Below are 15,961 nucleotides of genomic sequence, written 5' to 3'. Positions count from 1 at the left end.
AAAGTGGATAACTTCACACTTCCCCACATTCCATTTGCCATATTCTTGCCTATTCAGTCAACCTGTTTATATTCTCGACAACCTCTTTGCGTCCTCCTCACAGCTTACTTTCCCACTTAATTTTGTATTATCGGCAAACTTGGATACATTACACTCAGTCCCTTCATCTAAGTCATTAATATAGATTGTAAATAGCTGAGGCCCAAACACTGGTCCTTGCGATATCCCACTAGTTACAGCCTGCCAACCTGAAAAAGTCCTGTTTATTCCTACTCTCTGTTTTCTGTCCATTAACCAATCCTCAATCCATGCTAGCATATTACACCCATTCTCATGAGTCTTAATTTCATGCAATAACCTCTTGTGTGGCACTTTATTGAATGCTTTTTCAAAATCCAAATACACTACATCCACCTTATCCATCCTACTAGGTACATCTTCAAAAAAACTGATAGATTTGTCAAACACGATTTCCCTTTCATAAAATCATGTTGACTCTGCCTAATCATATGAATTTCTAAGTGCACTGTCACCATATCCTTATTAATAAATTCTAGCATTTTTCTACTACTGATATCAGGCTTACTGGCCTATTGCTCACTGTTTTTTCTCTTCCTCCTTTCTTAAATAGTGGGGTTATATTTACTATCTTCCAATCCTTAGGAACTGTTCTAGAATCTAGGGAATCCCTGAAGATTGATACCAGTGCATCCACTATCTCTGCAGCTGCTTCTTTTAAAACCCTAGGATGCAGGTCATCAGGTCCAGGGGATTTGTCGCCACTTATAAGAGCATAAGAACATAAGAAATAGGAGCAGGAGTAGGCCATACGGCCCCTCGAGCCTGCTCCTCCATTTAATACGAACATGGCTGATCCGATCATGGACTCAGGTCCACTTCCCTGCCCACTCTCCATAACCCCTTATTCCCTTATCGGTTAAGAAACTGTCTATTTCTGTCTTAAATTTATTCAATGTCCCAGCTTCCACAGCTCTCTGAGGCAACGAATTCCACAGAACCACAACCCTCAGAGAAGAAATTTCTCCTCATCTCAGTTTTAAATGGACGGCCCCTTATTCTAAGATCATGCCCTCTAGTTCTAGTCTCCCCTATCATTGGAAACATCCTCTCTGCATCCACCTTGTCAAGACCCTCAAAATCTTATATGTTTCGATAAGATCACTTCTCATTCTTCTGAATTCCAATGAGTAAAGGCCCAGCCTACTCAACCTTTCCTCATAAGTCAACCTCCTCAGCTCTGGAATCAACTTTGTGAACCTTCTCTGAACTACCTCTAAAACAAATATATCTTTTTGTAAAGATGGAAACCAAAAGTGCACGCAGTATTCCAGGTGTGGCCTCACCAATACCCTATACAACTGTAGCAAGACTTCCCTGCTTTTATACTCCATCCCCTTTGCAATAAAGGCCAAGATTCCATTGGCCTTCCTGATCACTTGCTGTACCTGCATACTAACCTTTTGTGTTTCATGCACAAGCATCCCCCAGGTCCCACTGTACTGCGGCATTTTGCAATCTTTCTCCATTTAAATAATAACTTGCTCTTCGATTTTTTTTCTGCCAAAGTGCATGACCTCACACTTTCCAACATTATACTCCATCTGCCAAATTTTTGCCCACTCACTTAGCCTGTCTATGTCCTTTTGCAGATTTTTTGTGTTCTCCTCACACATTGCTTTTCCTTCCATCTTTGTATCGTCAGCAAACTTAGTCCCAATAATTTCTCCAATAATATGTCTTTACTTATATCTCTTTAAGTTCCTCATTCTCTCTAGACCCTTGGTTCCCTATTATTTCCAGAATATTTTTCGTGTCTTCTACTGTGAAGACAGATACAAAGTATTTGTTTAACGTCTCTGCCATTTCTTTATTGCCCATTATAATTTCTCCTGTCTCTGTCTTTAATGGGCCCACGTTTACTTTCACTAATCTCTTCCTTTTTACATACCTATAGAGACATTTTACAATCTGTTATTATGTCTCTTGCTAATTTACTCTCATATTTTTTTTTCACTTTCCTTATCAGTTTCTTTGTCCTTTGCTGAATTCTAAAATCCTACCAATCCTCAGGCTACATTATAAGCCTCTTCCTTTGATCTAATACTATCTTTAACTTCTCTTGTTAGCCACGGTTGGACCACTTTTCCAGTGGGGTTTTTGTGCCTTAAAGGAATGTATATTTGTTGTAAAAGTAAATGATGTATTAATTCTTTAAATACTAACCATTGCTTGCCTACCATCATACCTTTTAATGTAGTTTCCCAATCTATATTAGCCAACTTGCTCCTCCTACCTACGTAGTTTGCTTTGTTTAGATTTAAGACCCTAGTTTCTAGATCACTTTCAAACTCAATATAAAATTCTAGCATATTATGGTCACTCTTCCCTAAAGGCCCCTTTACTACAACGTTAATCATTAACCCTTACTCATTGCACAATACTAGATATAAAATAGCCTGTTCCCTAGTTGTTTCCTGAACATACTAATCTAGGAAACTATCTTTTACACATTCCATGAACTTGTCCTTCACACTATTACTGCAAATTTGGTTTGCCCAGTCTATATGTAGATTAAAGTCTCCCATGATTACTGTATTACCCTTGTTACATGTGCCTCTAATTTCCTGAGTTATACTCTGCCCTACATTACAACTACTGTTTGGGGGGCCTGTAGACAATGCCCACCAATGTTTTCTACCAACTAGTTGCAGTATTGTAGCTACCAGTGACACCCATTCCTGGCCAGAAAACAAATGCAGAATAGAAGAAACCCTGCCACCTTCATATACAGCAGAATATATACTATAGCTAAATCAAGGATACATGGGCATGAATGCCAGGTATTCAACTCCTAATGCTGATTGTATATTTTTCACCGGAACTCACTGGATGATTATCAAGAGGCAGAAGCCTGGTTGACTGACTTCCCCCTCCCCTGCACACATTTTGAAGACATGTATGTGCCAACCGATATGTGCAATATATTCTCTGCTTTCTGGGAACGAGCCTTTGTGAATGCTGGACAACGCAACAGTGTGTCAACCTGTGCTAACCTACTTTCTCTATGAAGATAGCTGGCTGATGCTTCCTACCACATCACACTTAGAAGTTTACCATTACTCTGAGAATACAACTTGGCTCAACAGATGCACTATTGGGAGCCATTTTATAGGCTGGCTTTGGTCCCTTATACAAATTGCCATTATTGGCCCAAAAATTGCTATGGCAGGCTAATGAACAGTGTCCACCAGTAGTTAGACTGTTAGAACTGTGTGTCTCCTTAACCAATCAGATTGAAGATTGTGAAATTAACAGAGGTCTAAACAAGGAAGTGCAAGTTAGAATGGTGAATTCAATGTCAAATCAGATACAGAAAGAGAAATAAAGAGAAGGAAAGAAAGAATAGAGAGAGAGAAAAAAGAGTCAAAAGGAATCGTTTTTAAAAGTTTTATTTAAATTTAGAAAAATACCTCCAACAACAATTAAAACCCGAAGGAATGAGACTCCACACTTGTAATAGTTAAGTTTCAGTGTCAGAGAGGTTCATTAGCAGTAATTAACACATCACATAGTTAAAAGGGTACTCAGACTTGAAATGACTTGACTTAGCTTAACGTGACATGTTTACTTCGTATCTCCCGCGCAAGTACAAGAACTTCACGCCACTCAATGTATTTGAATGGGGAGCCAGACGGCAGGATGCTGTTTTCACAAAGCTAATGGTGGAGTGCTGCATCTCCAACAGCAACTTTTGGATTTTTGTGTTTAATCGCGCATCTGCCCTTGCCTGAAGTTGCTGTGGCATTTGCACATAACTAACAACCTACAATATGAGCCTCACCATCATTTTGACTGCAATTTTTGGGCCAATATGTTTCACATTCTGAGAGCCAAACCCTTTACAGTCATCTAAGAAAGCTTACAGCAATGTTTTTGTATCAAAGTGGATTGAAGAGTAGGTAGGTGCTAAGTTAGCGAATTTAAAAGGTGAATCTCGCTAACAATCATCTCATAAAAACATAAAAACATAGAAACATAGAAATTAGGTGCGGGAGTAGGCCATTCGGCCCTTTGAGCCTGTACTGCAATTCAATAAGATCATGGCTGATCATTCAACCTCAGTACCCCTTTCCTGCTTTCTCTCCGTACCCCTTGATCCCTTTGGCCGTAAGGGCCATATCTAACTCCCTTTTGAATATATCTAATGAACTGGCCTCAACAACTTTCTGCGGTAGAGAATTCCACAGGTTAACCACTATCTGAGTGAAGAAGGTTCTCTTCATCTAAGTCCTAAATGGCTTACACCTTATTCTTAGACTGTGACCCCTGGTTCAGGAACTCCCCAGCAATGGGAATATTCGTCCTGCCTCTAACCTGTCCAATCCCATCAGAATTTTATATGTTTCTATGAGATTTCCTCTTATTCTTCTAAACTCCAGTGGATACAAGCCCAGTTGATCCAGTTTCTCCTCATATGTCAGTCCTGCCATCCCGGGGATCAATCTGGGGAACCTTCGCTGTACTCCCTCAATAGCAAGAAAATCCTTCCACAGATTAGGGGACCAAAACTGAACACAATATTCCAGGTGTGGCCTCACCAAGGCCCTGTACCACTGCAGTAAGACCTCCCTGCTCCTCTACTCAAATCCTCTAGCTAGGAAGGCCAACATACCATTTGCCTTCTTCACCGCCTGCTGTACCTGCATGCCAAACTTCAATGATTGATGTACCATGACACCCAGGTCTCATTGCACCTCCTCTTTTCCTAATCCGTCACCATTCAGATAATATTCAGTCTTCCTGTTTTTGCCACCAAAGTGGATAACCTCACATTTATCCACATTATACTGCATCTGCCATGCATTTGCTCACTCACTTAACCTGTCCAAGTCATTCTGCAGTCTCTTAGCATCCTCCTCACAGCTTACACTGCCACCCAACTTAGTGTCATCTACAAAGTTGGAGATATTACATTCAATTCCTTCATCTAAATCATTGATGTATATTAGCTGGGGTCCCAGCACTGAACCTGCGGCACCCCACTGGTCACTGCCTGCCGTTCTGAAAAGGACCCGTTTATTCCGACTCTTTGCTTCCTGTCTGCCAACCAGTTCTCTATCCACATCAATACATTACCCCCAATACCATGTGCTTTAATTTTGCACACTAATCTCTTGTGTGGGACCTTGTCAAAAGCCTTTTGAAAGTCCAAATACACCACATCCACTGGTTCTCCCTTGTCCACTCTATTAGTTACATCCTCAAAAAATTCTAGAAGATTTGTCAAGCATGATTTCCCTTTCATAAATCCATGCTGACTTGGACCGGTCCTGTCATTGGTGCTTACTTTCTCCAACTAGCTGCATTGGAGACCACAGCACATGTTTCTTCGCCAGATGTCACTGACTTAAGAAGGCACTTTTAACTAAAGCAGAGGTTTTCAAGCTTCTCTGTGTGTGGAATCCATGCAAATATTGACACACTACCAAGATCCTGTTTTATCTTTATAAAGACAGTGTCAACTACCAAATGCTAACAGCTCTCTCATTTTAGAAAATATTGTTGATATTAATATATAGCAAAAGAGAAGAAGCCCTTAAAATTACATACCCACCGCTAGAAAGGACTAGGCACGGCATTGAAACGAGGAGGGGGAACTCACCTAATAGTTAATGCCATGTTCTCCTTGGGCAACCCTTTTTTTAATTTCACTTCTGTTGATCATTGCTTCTAAGGAATACAGACAGTTCATTAAGACCTCTTCTCGACATGATCAAAGTCTTCATGTTTTTCTTGTGGGTCAACACATACAGTCACTGGTGGGAACTGGAGAGAAGACAGGCAATTAGCAATTCCCGATAACCATTTCCATCACCATAGAAGTCAATCACAATGACGTATTAATCACGCTGGCTATTTCAGGCAGACTCAGCTGTTCAACTGAGGTCACACATGAAGAATCGCCACTTGGACAAGATACTGGAAGGCACCAGGAAAAATAATAACTGGCCATAGGAAGGGGGAAGGATTAAAATCAAAGAAAATGGCCTCACATTATCATCCCTGTGATTAAGTCTGTCCTTTTTATTGCAGTGATTGTGACAAAGAAAGCAGTATAGTCGAGGAGCTGCTGACTGATAAACGGAGCACTATTCAAAGCAGTGTAGCTGATGGTACAGCGGCTGAGAAGCGAAGCACCATTCACCTCACTTTTCCTGATTTTCATGAGGCTGATTCAGGTAAGGAAGATGGGAACTTTTATGATAGATTTTACATGGGTATAACTTCCTTTATTTGAAAAACATTTGAAAACTCTACTGATGTATTTCAGCTATAGTGAGGCCTACATTAAGTACATGGACAGTAGTGGAGAGCATGATATAGGAAAATACGAAGAGATTAGGAGAGAAGTAAAAAAAAACTATTAGTAAGGCAAAGAGGAACTATGAAGTTAACTTATCAAGGAACATAAAATAAAATAGTAAAATATTTTACAGGCACATCAATTAAAAAAAAATGTCGAGATAGAACAGGTGGACGTGACATTGGATCATGAAATTAGTAATGAAATAACTGCATTTAAAATAAAAAGAGATATATTAAATAAACTAATCAAACTCAAAGGGGAAGAAACCTCTGGTCCGGATGGATTACATCCTCACATGTTAAAATAATCTAGAGAAGATATAGCAGTGGCATTACTACACATTTAATAATTCATTAGAAAAAAGGTGTAGTGCCAGAGGACTGGTGGATAGCTAACATAATACCTATATTTAAAGAAGAGAGATAGAAAATATCCAGGAAACTATAACTTAACATCGGTGCTCGGAAAAATAATGGAATCCTATTAAAGGAGAAAATAGAACAACGTCTCAAAGCCAAAAATATAATAATGAATATTCAGCATGGATTTCATAAGGGAAAGTCTTGCTTGACTAACCTCATTGAACGTTTTGAAGAGGTAACGGGGAGAATAGATATTCAAAATACCTTTGGTAAGGTAACACATAATGGACTAATGAATAAGGTCAGAGAATGCAGAGCTGAGGAACAAGTAGCAGAATGGATAGCTTGCTGGCTTCATGACAAAGCAGAGAGTTGGGGTAAAGGGTAGCTATTCACAGTGACAGAAGATAGGTAGTGGTATTCCACAAGGATCAGTGCTGGCACCACAGTTGTTCACAATTTATATTAGCAATTAAGACTTTGGAATCAAAAATACAATATCTAAATTTGCATATGACACCAAATTGGGAGTGCTAATCAATACTGAGAAGGACTGCAACAAATTACATTAATAAACTTGCAGATTGGGCATATAATTGGCAAATGAAATTCAACAAAATTCTAAAGGAGCAAAGTATGTTGAGACAAGCCTGAAGGCTCTGTGCCTCAATGCGAGGAGTATTCGGAATAAGGTGGACGAATTAACTGCGCAGATAACAGTTAACGGATACAATGTGATTTGCATCACGGAGACATGGCTCCAGGGTGACCAAGGCTGGGAACTCAACATCCAGGGGTATTCAGCATTTAGGAAGGATAGACAGAAAGGAAAAGGAGGCGGGGTGGCATTGCTGGTTAAAGAGGAAATTAATGCAGTTGTAAGGAGGGACATTAGCTTGAATGATGTGGAATCGGTATGGGTGGAGCTACGGAATACCAAAGGGCAGAAAACGCTAGTGGGAGTTGTGTACAGGCCACCAAATAGTAGTAGTAAGGTTGGGGACAGCATCAAACAACAAATAAGGAATGTGTGCAATAAAGGTACAGCAGTAATCATGGGCGACTTTAATCTACATATTGATTGGGCTAACCTAACTGGTAGCAATGCGGTGGAGGAGGATTTCCTGGAGTGTATTAGGGATGGTTTTCTTGACCAATATGTCGAGGAACCAACCAGAGAGCTGGCAATCCTAGATGGGGTGATGTGTAATGAGAAGGGACTAATTAGCAATCTTGTTGTGCGAGGCCCCTTGGGGAAGAGTGACCGTAATATGGTAGAATTCTTTATTAAGATGGAGAGTGTTAGCGTGAATGTTTTCTCAGAAGAATCACTCAACACTCAGAGTCGGTTCCAACGCCAATGCGGCCTTTATTAACGCCAGCGGGGAGGAAGCCTCAGGACTGGATCCAGGCACTTCACTCCGCTGAACAAAGAAACTCATCGATATTTATATGTTTTACAATAGTTCTTTACAGTTACTCAGCCCACTTCGGCTGGACACAATCCAATCATAACGATTATAGATTACATATAGATTTCTTTAACCCAACAGGACTCCCCTGATACCTCAGGAACTGCATGTTCAGTTTTTGTCAGCTCGGGCTGATTAATGTTCGGTTTTTGTCAGCTCGGGCTGATTAATGACCTCGTTATGTGAGATAGGTTCTCCCCTTATCTCTCTTCCTCGGGCTTCGGCTGTGTGAAATCACTGGTTCATTATAATTATCTTGTACCCAAGGCATTCCTGGTAGTGGGCCTCACAGGGTCATTGCTTGGTTATTGCTCAGTCAGTCCCAGTTCATTACTTGACTAACGGGGTTCCCATCATGCTTGGGCAGCCATTTTATATGTGGCCGCTTTAAACTTATATGAGTTTAGATATATTCAGCAGGTGCCTAATGCCTAGTGTTTTATATATTCAGCAGGTGCCTAATGCCTACAACAGAGAGTGACAAAGTTAATTCAGAAACTAGGGTCCTGAACTTAAGGAAAGGTAACTTTGAGGGTATGAGGCACGAATTGGCTAGATTAGACTGGCTTAAAGGGTTGATGGTGGATAGACAATGGCAAACCTTTAAAGATCATATGGATGAACTTCAACAATTGTACATGCCTGTCTGGAGTAAAAATAAAACGGGGAAGATGGCTCAACCGTGGCTAACAAGTGAAATTAAAGATAGTGTTAAATCCAAGGAAGAGGCATATAAATTAGCCAGAAAAAGCAGCAAACCTGAGGACTGGGAGAAATTTAGAATTCAGCAGAGGAGGACAAAGAGTTTCGTTAAGAGGGGTAAAATAGAGTACAAGAGGAAGCTTGCCGGGAACATAAAAACTGACTGCAAAAGCTTCTATAGTTATGTGAAGAGAAAAAGATTAGTGAAGACAAACGTAGGTCCCTTGCAATCGGATTCGGTTGAATTTATAATGGGGAACAAAGAAATGGAAGACCAATTGAACAAATACTTCGGTTCTGTCTTCACGAAGGAAGACACAAATAACCTTCCGGATGTACTAGGGGACCGAGGGTCTAGTGAGAAGGGGGAACTGAAGGATATCCTTATTAGGCGGGAATTTGTGTTAGGGAAATTGATGGGATTGAAGGCCGATAAATCCACCAGGCCTGATAGTCTAATTCCCAGAGTACTTAAGGAAGTGGCCCTAGAAATAGTGGATGCATTGGTGATCACTTTCCAGCAGCCTATCAACTCTGGATCAGTTCCTATGGACTGGAGGGTTGCTAGTGTAACATCACTTTTTAAAAAAGGAGGGAGAGAGAAAACGGGTAATTATAGACCGGCTAGCCTGACATCAGTGGTGGGGAAAATGTTGGAATCAATCATTAAGGATGAAATAGCAACGCATTTGGAAAGCAGTGACAGGATTGGTCCAAGTCAGCATGGATTTATGAAAGGGAAATCATGCTTGACAAATCTTCTGGAATTCTTTGAGGATGTAACTAATAGAGTGGATGTGGATGTGGTGTATTTGGACTTTCAAAAGGCTTTTGACAAGGTCCCACACAAGAGATTGGTGTGCAAAATCAAAGCACATGGTATTGGGGGTAATGTACTGATGTGGATAGAGAACTGGTTGGCAGACAGGAAGCAGAGAGTCGGGATAAACGGGTCCTTTTCAGAATGGCAGGCAGTGACTAGTGGAGTGCCGCAGGGCTCAGTGCTGAGACCCCAGCTCTTTACCATATATATTAATGATTTAAATGATGGAATTGAGTGTAATATCACTAAGTTTGCAGATGACACGAAACTGGGTGGCGGTGTGAGCTGTGAGGAGGATGTTAAGAGGCTGCAGGGTGACTTGGACAGGTTGGGCGAGTGGGCAAATGCATGGCAGATGCAGTATAATGTGGATAAATGTGAGGTTATCCACTTTGGGGGCAAAAACACGAAGGCAGAATATTATCTGAATGGCGGCAGATTAGGAAAAGGGGAGGTGCAACGAGACCTGGGTGTCATGGTTCATCAGTCATTGAAAGCTGGGATGCAGGTACAGCAGGTGGTGAAGAAGACAAATGGTATGTTGGCCTTTCTAGCAAGGGGATTTGAGTATCGGAGCAGGAAAATCTTACTGCAGTTTTACAGGGCCTTGGTGAGGCCCCACCTGGAATATTGTGTTCAGTTTTGGTCTCCTAATCTGTGGAAGGACATTCTTGCTATTGAGGGAGTGCAGCGAAGGTTCACCAGACATTCCAGGGATGGCAGGACTGACATATGAGGAGAGACTGGATCAACTGAGCCTTTATACACTGGAGTTTAGAAGGATGAGAGGGTATCTCATAGAAACATATAAGATTCTGACAGGACTGGACAGGTTAGATGCAGGAAGAATGTTCCCGATGTTGGGGAAGTCCAGGACCAGGGGACACAGTCTTAGGATAAGGAGCAGGCCATTTAGGACTGAAATGAGGAGAAACTTCTTCACTCAGAGAGTTGTTAAACTGTGGAATTCCCTGCCGCAGAGTTGTTGATGCCAGTTCATTGGATATATTCAAGAGGGAGTTAGATATGGCCCTTACGGCTAAGGGGATCAAGAGATATGGAGAGAAAGCAGGAAACGGGTACTGAGGGAAGGATCAGCCATGATCTTATTGAATGGCGGTGCAGGATCAAAGGGCCGAATGGCCTACTTCTGCACCTATTTTCTATGTTTCTATGTAACACAGTTAAATGTGAGGTATTACATTTTGGTAGGAAGAATAGGGAGGTCACATTACTTGGAAGGTGAGAGTCTGGGTGGGGTAGAGCAGCAAATGGATGTCGGAGTACAAATGGACAAATCGCTAAAAGTTGCGACACAGGTTAACAAAGCCATAAAAATGCAAACCAGGTAAGTAGGGCTTATTTATAGAGGGATAGAATATACAAGTAGTGAAGTTATGCTAAACCTGTATTGAACCTTGATTAGACCCCTCTTGGAGTACTGCATATAATTCTGTTCGCCATATTTTAAAAAGGATGTGGAGGCATTGGAGAGGGTGCAGAGAAGATTTACAAGGATAATATCAGAAATGTGAGGGTATACCTAACAGGAAAGGATTAACAGGCTGGGTCTCTTGAAAGAAGAAGGCTGAGGGGTAACCTAATTGAGTCTTTAAAATGATAGAAGGTTTTGATAGAGTAGATACAGAGAGAGTGTTTCAACTTGTAGGGAAGAGCATAATTAGAGGCCATCAATATAAAATAGTCAGCAAGAAATCAAAAAGGGAATTCTGAGGAAACTTCTTTACCCAGAGAGTTGATCAGAATGTGGAACTTGCTACCGCAGGGAGTAGTTGAGGCGAATAATATAGATGCATTTAAGGGGTGATTAGATAAGCATATGAGGGAGAAAGGAATATAGGGTTATGCTGATAGAGTTAGATGAGGAAAGACGGGAGTGGCTCAAGTGTATTTAGATTTCCAAAAGGCATTTGATAAGGTGCCACACAAAAGATTACTGCAGAAGATAAAGGTATGCGGAGTCAGAGGAAATGTATTAGCATGGATAGAGAATTGGCTGGCTAACAGAAAGCAGAGAGTCGGGATAAATGGGTCCTTTTTGGGTTGGAAATCGGTGGTTAGTGGTGTGCCACAGGGATCGGTGCTGGGACCACAACTGTTTACAATATACATAGATGACCTGGAAGAGGGGACAGAGTCTAGTGTAACAAAATTTGCAGATGACACAAAGATTAGTTGGAAAGCGGGTTGTGCAGAGGACACAGAGAGGCTGCAAAGAGATTTAGATAGGTTAAGCGAATGGGCTAAGGTTTGGCAGATGAAATACAGTGTCGGAAAATGTGAGGTCATCCACCTTGGGAAAAAAAACAGTAAAAGGGAATATTATTTGAATGGGGAGAAATTACAACATGCTGCGGTGCAGAGGGACCTGGGGGTTCTTGTGCATGAATCCCAAAAAGTTAGTTTGCAGGTGCAGCAGGTAATCAGGAAGGCGAATGGAATGTTGGCCTTCATTGCGAGAGGGATGGAGTACAAAAGCAGGGAGGTCCTGCTGCAACTGTACAGGGTATTGGTAAGGCCGCACCTGGAGTACTGTGTGCAGTTTTGGTCACCTTACTTAAGGAAGGATATACTGGCTTTGGAGTGGGTACAGAGACGATTCACTAGGCTGATTCTGGAGATGAGGGGGTTACCTTATGATGATAGATTGAGTAGACTGGGTCTTTACTCATTGGAGTTCAAAAGGATGAGGGGTGATCTTATAGAAACATTTAAAATAATGAAAGGGATAGACAAGATAGAGGCGGAGAGGTTGTTTCCATTGGTCGGGGAGACTAGAACTAGGGGGCACAGTCTCAAAATACGGGGGAGCCAATTTAAAACCGAGTTGAGAAGGAATTTCTTCTCCCAGAGGGTTGTGAATCTGTGGAATTCTCTGCCCAAGGAAGCAGTTGAGGCTAGCTCATTGAATGTATTCAAATCACAGATGGATAGATTTTTAACCAATAAGGGAATTAAGGGTTATGGGGAGCGGGCGGGTAAGTGGAGCTGAGTCCACGGCCAGATCAGCCATGATCTTGTTGAGTGGCGGAGCAGGCTCGAGGGGCTAGATGGCCTACTCCTGTTCCTAATTCTTATGTTCTTATGCTCTTATGTAAGTGGAGCATAAAGGCCGGCATGGACTGGTTGGACCAAATGCCTCTGGGCTGTAAATCTTATGTAATCTTATACATTTGTAACATAGGCAATATGAAGCTAAGTGACTGCTTCAACTTTTATTGTTGAAAGAAGTAATTTAAGCAGACTCCACAAAGTTAAATATTAGTGAATCCGGTACAGAATGGAAAAATTCATGTGAGTTCTCCTTTGTTAGTTAAATGTCCCAATTTCTCGCACTGTGATATTACAGTCAGAACGTAATTAAGGAACAAGACTAATCTCACACCTAGAATATGGTTGGCCATGCTGACGTGCAGTTTCATAGGCGGCAGCAGCCCACCGAATCACATTCAAGCGTTTGTTCATGATATATGAACTTGTGCTGTCAATTTTGGAGAGCTGTTTTACCGTGACGACTGTCACAGCTAAGCATGATCCTGTCCTCGCTCAGCATCCTTACACACACATGCACCTTCCAGCAGAGGTCACCAGAGAAAGATAAAAGAGACAGAAGAAAAAGTAAAAAAAAAAATTATTTACATCTTTTTTATTTTTTTTAAATCGCCAACATTAATTAAAATCTGAAGGAATGAGATTGCATACTTGTAAAAGTTAATTTTCAGTGCCAGAGAGGTTGTTTGGCAGTAACTAAGACTGAGGCCACGCAGCTGTCTGTTGGTCATGCGCAGCCTGGGTCCGGCTTTTTCAATGTGAAATTTTGCAGATGCGTGAAACTTTGAATGGGCCGCACAGCCCGTTAACGGGGCTGCGCACCCAAAAAAAAGTGGGCCGGGGGTGGGTGGGTGTGGACATTGCTTATCACAATGTTAAAAAATGTATTTGCATTGGAATGGACAAGCCCTAACTTTTTCTGGCAACTTTAGTGCGTATCTATCACGTACGTACAACAACTTCATGCTGTTCCAATGTATTTCAATGCTAAGTCTCTTAGCGAGATACCGGTTTAGCAAAGCTTCCAGAGAAGCAGGGCAACTCAGACAACAACAACTTATTTTCCACGTTTAACTGCGCATGTGTGGTTGCCGGAAGTTGCTGTCTGATTGCTCTTTAATAATGATGAGCGTTGATATCCTCACCACTATTTCTACTGCAAAATCCAAGCCACTATGTTTCAGTAATGCAAACAGTTAAGCACAGTGCAAGAAATGCAGTTTTGACATGCTCATATATAATTATATAAAGGTGTAAAAATGGAAAAGGGCAAATTATGCAGAATACTATACGTTGAAGCATTTGATACAGTTTTACGATTGATAGCAATTAAACGAGTGATGAGCAGAATAAATATCAGAGCCAGCACTTTGAGATATTGCATATTTACTGCATTACAGCCCACAATCCCTGAATTCCAAATCTCTGGGGATTCATTTGTTGATTAATATTAAAGTTTGATTGCATTATTGAATGTTGATGCATCGTTTCAGACATATTTGACCTGACTCCCCAGACTCATACATTCCTCAACATTTCAGGCATGTGAGATGTGAACTTGATTCCCTTCTAAATGAATAATGTGGACAGGTGTTGAGCAGATTTCAGGGTCAACCCAAGGGCTTGTCAGTAATCAAGCTAATACTGGGATGATAAAATATTATTGAAACAGGACAGTCACATTGTGAATCAAACATATGAATGACATCAAGTTGGGAGACTGCAACTGTTATTTTTTTTTTAAAGGCTATTTATTTCTCTTCAAAGGGTATTTATTTTTCTATCAAGGGATGCACCTACTTTCTTCTGCCCAGTTTCTCCCCTCATCGATTCTGCTTGGAATCTTTTACCTCCTACATCCAAGAGAATGGGGCTGGTGAGCAGCCAGGTCACTACCAATGCAAGGAACATGCGGGAATGACCCAGTGCAATTACCCTGTCCAGTTGTCCCTGTCTTCCCGCATCCCCTGTGCCAGGACCTTCCCCGCACAGCATTGCTGAGAATGGGGGACCTCAATTGACTGGGGTAACCAAAGCCATGTCCCTCTGTTCCATGACATATACATTGGTGCTCCAAGAAACAGCACCACTCCCAAGCCACCTCAACTATTACAGTAACTTTGCATTTTAAATCCTATGTAACAGTGATTTTTTTTTTAATGATACATGGCCTGTCCTGGTGGCATAGAACATGGGTTCTATTAAATACTATGTCACTGAAGTAGTAGGACGTATGTTTGCACTTGCAGATACCTATGTGGTAAGTAGAATTCTTTATTAAGATGGAGAATGACACAGTTAATTCGGAAACCAGGGTCCTGAATTTAAGGAAAGGTAACTTCGATGGTATGAGGCATGAATTGGCTAGAATAGACTGGCAAAGGATACTTAAAGGGTTGACAGTGGATAAGCAATGGCAAACATTTAAAGATCACATGGATGAACTTCTGCAATTGTACATCCTTGTCTGGAGTAAAAACAAAATGGGGTAGGTGGCTCAACCGTGGCTAACAAGGGAAATTTTGGATAGTGTTAAAGCCAAGGAAGAGGCATATAATTTGGCTAGAAAAAGCAAAAACATGAGGACTGGGAGAAATTTAGAATTCAACAGAGGAAGACGAAAGGTTTAATTAAGAGGGGGAAAATAGAGTACGAGAGGAAGCTTGCAGGGAACATCAAAACTGACTGCAAAAGCTTCTATAAATATGTGAAGAGAAAGAAATTAGTGAAGACAAACATAGGTCCCTTGCAGTCGGATTCAGGTGAATTTATAATAGGGAACAAAGAAATGACAGACCAATTGAACAAATACTTCGGTTCTGTCTTCACGAAGGAAGACACAAATAACCTTCCGATTGTACTAGGGGACGGTAGGTCTAATGAGAAGGAGGAACTGAAGGATATCCTTATTAGGCGGGAAATTGTGTTAGGGAAATTGAAGGCCGATAAATCCCCGGGGCCTGATAGTCTGCATCCCAGAGTACTTAAGAAAGTGGCCCTAGAAATAGTGGATGCATTGGTGATCATTTTCCAACAGTCTATCGACTCTGGATCAGTTCCTATGGACTGGAGGGTAGCTAATGTAACACCACTTTTTAAAAAAGGAGGGAGAGAGAAAACGGGTAATTATAGACCAGTTAGC

At 41.3% G+C, this 15,961-nt stretch overlaps 1 protein-coding gene across 3 annotated transcripts in view; it reads left to right on the top strand.

Annotated features, from left to right (window-relative positions):
- The window catches only part of LOC139273041 (tetratricopeptide repeat protein 7A-like), a 491,323-nt gene that overhangs the window by 339,445 nt on the left and 135,917 nt on the right, over positions 1 to 15,961 (top strand). For all 3 annotated transcript variants that reach the window (XM_070889337.1, XM_070889338.1, XM_070889339.1), the window contains one exon: positions 6,115 to 6,260. In XM_070889337.1, the coding sequence (XP_070745438.1) occupies positions 6,115 to 6,260 (146 nt within the window). The remainder of the gene's footprint in view (positions 1 to 6,114; positions 6,261 to 15,961) is intronic.

Source organism: Pristiophorus japonicus, chromosome 9 (genome assembly GCF_044704955.1).
Source record: "Pristiophorus japonicus isolate sPriJap1 chromosome 9, sPriJap1.hap1, whole genome shotgun sequence".
Classification (NCBI taxonomy): domain Eukaryota; kingdom Metazoa; phylum Chordata; class Chondrichthyes; family Pristiophoridae; genus Pristiophorus; species Pristiophorus japonicus.
This window is presented reverse-complemented; position numbering and strand designations above follow the sequence as displayed.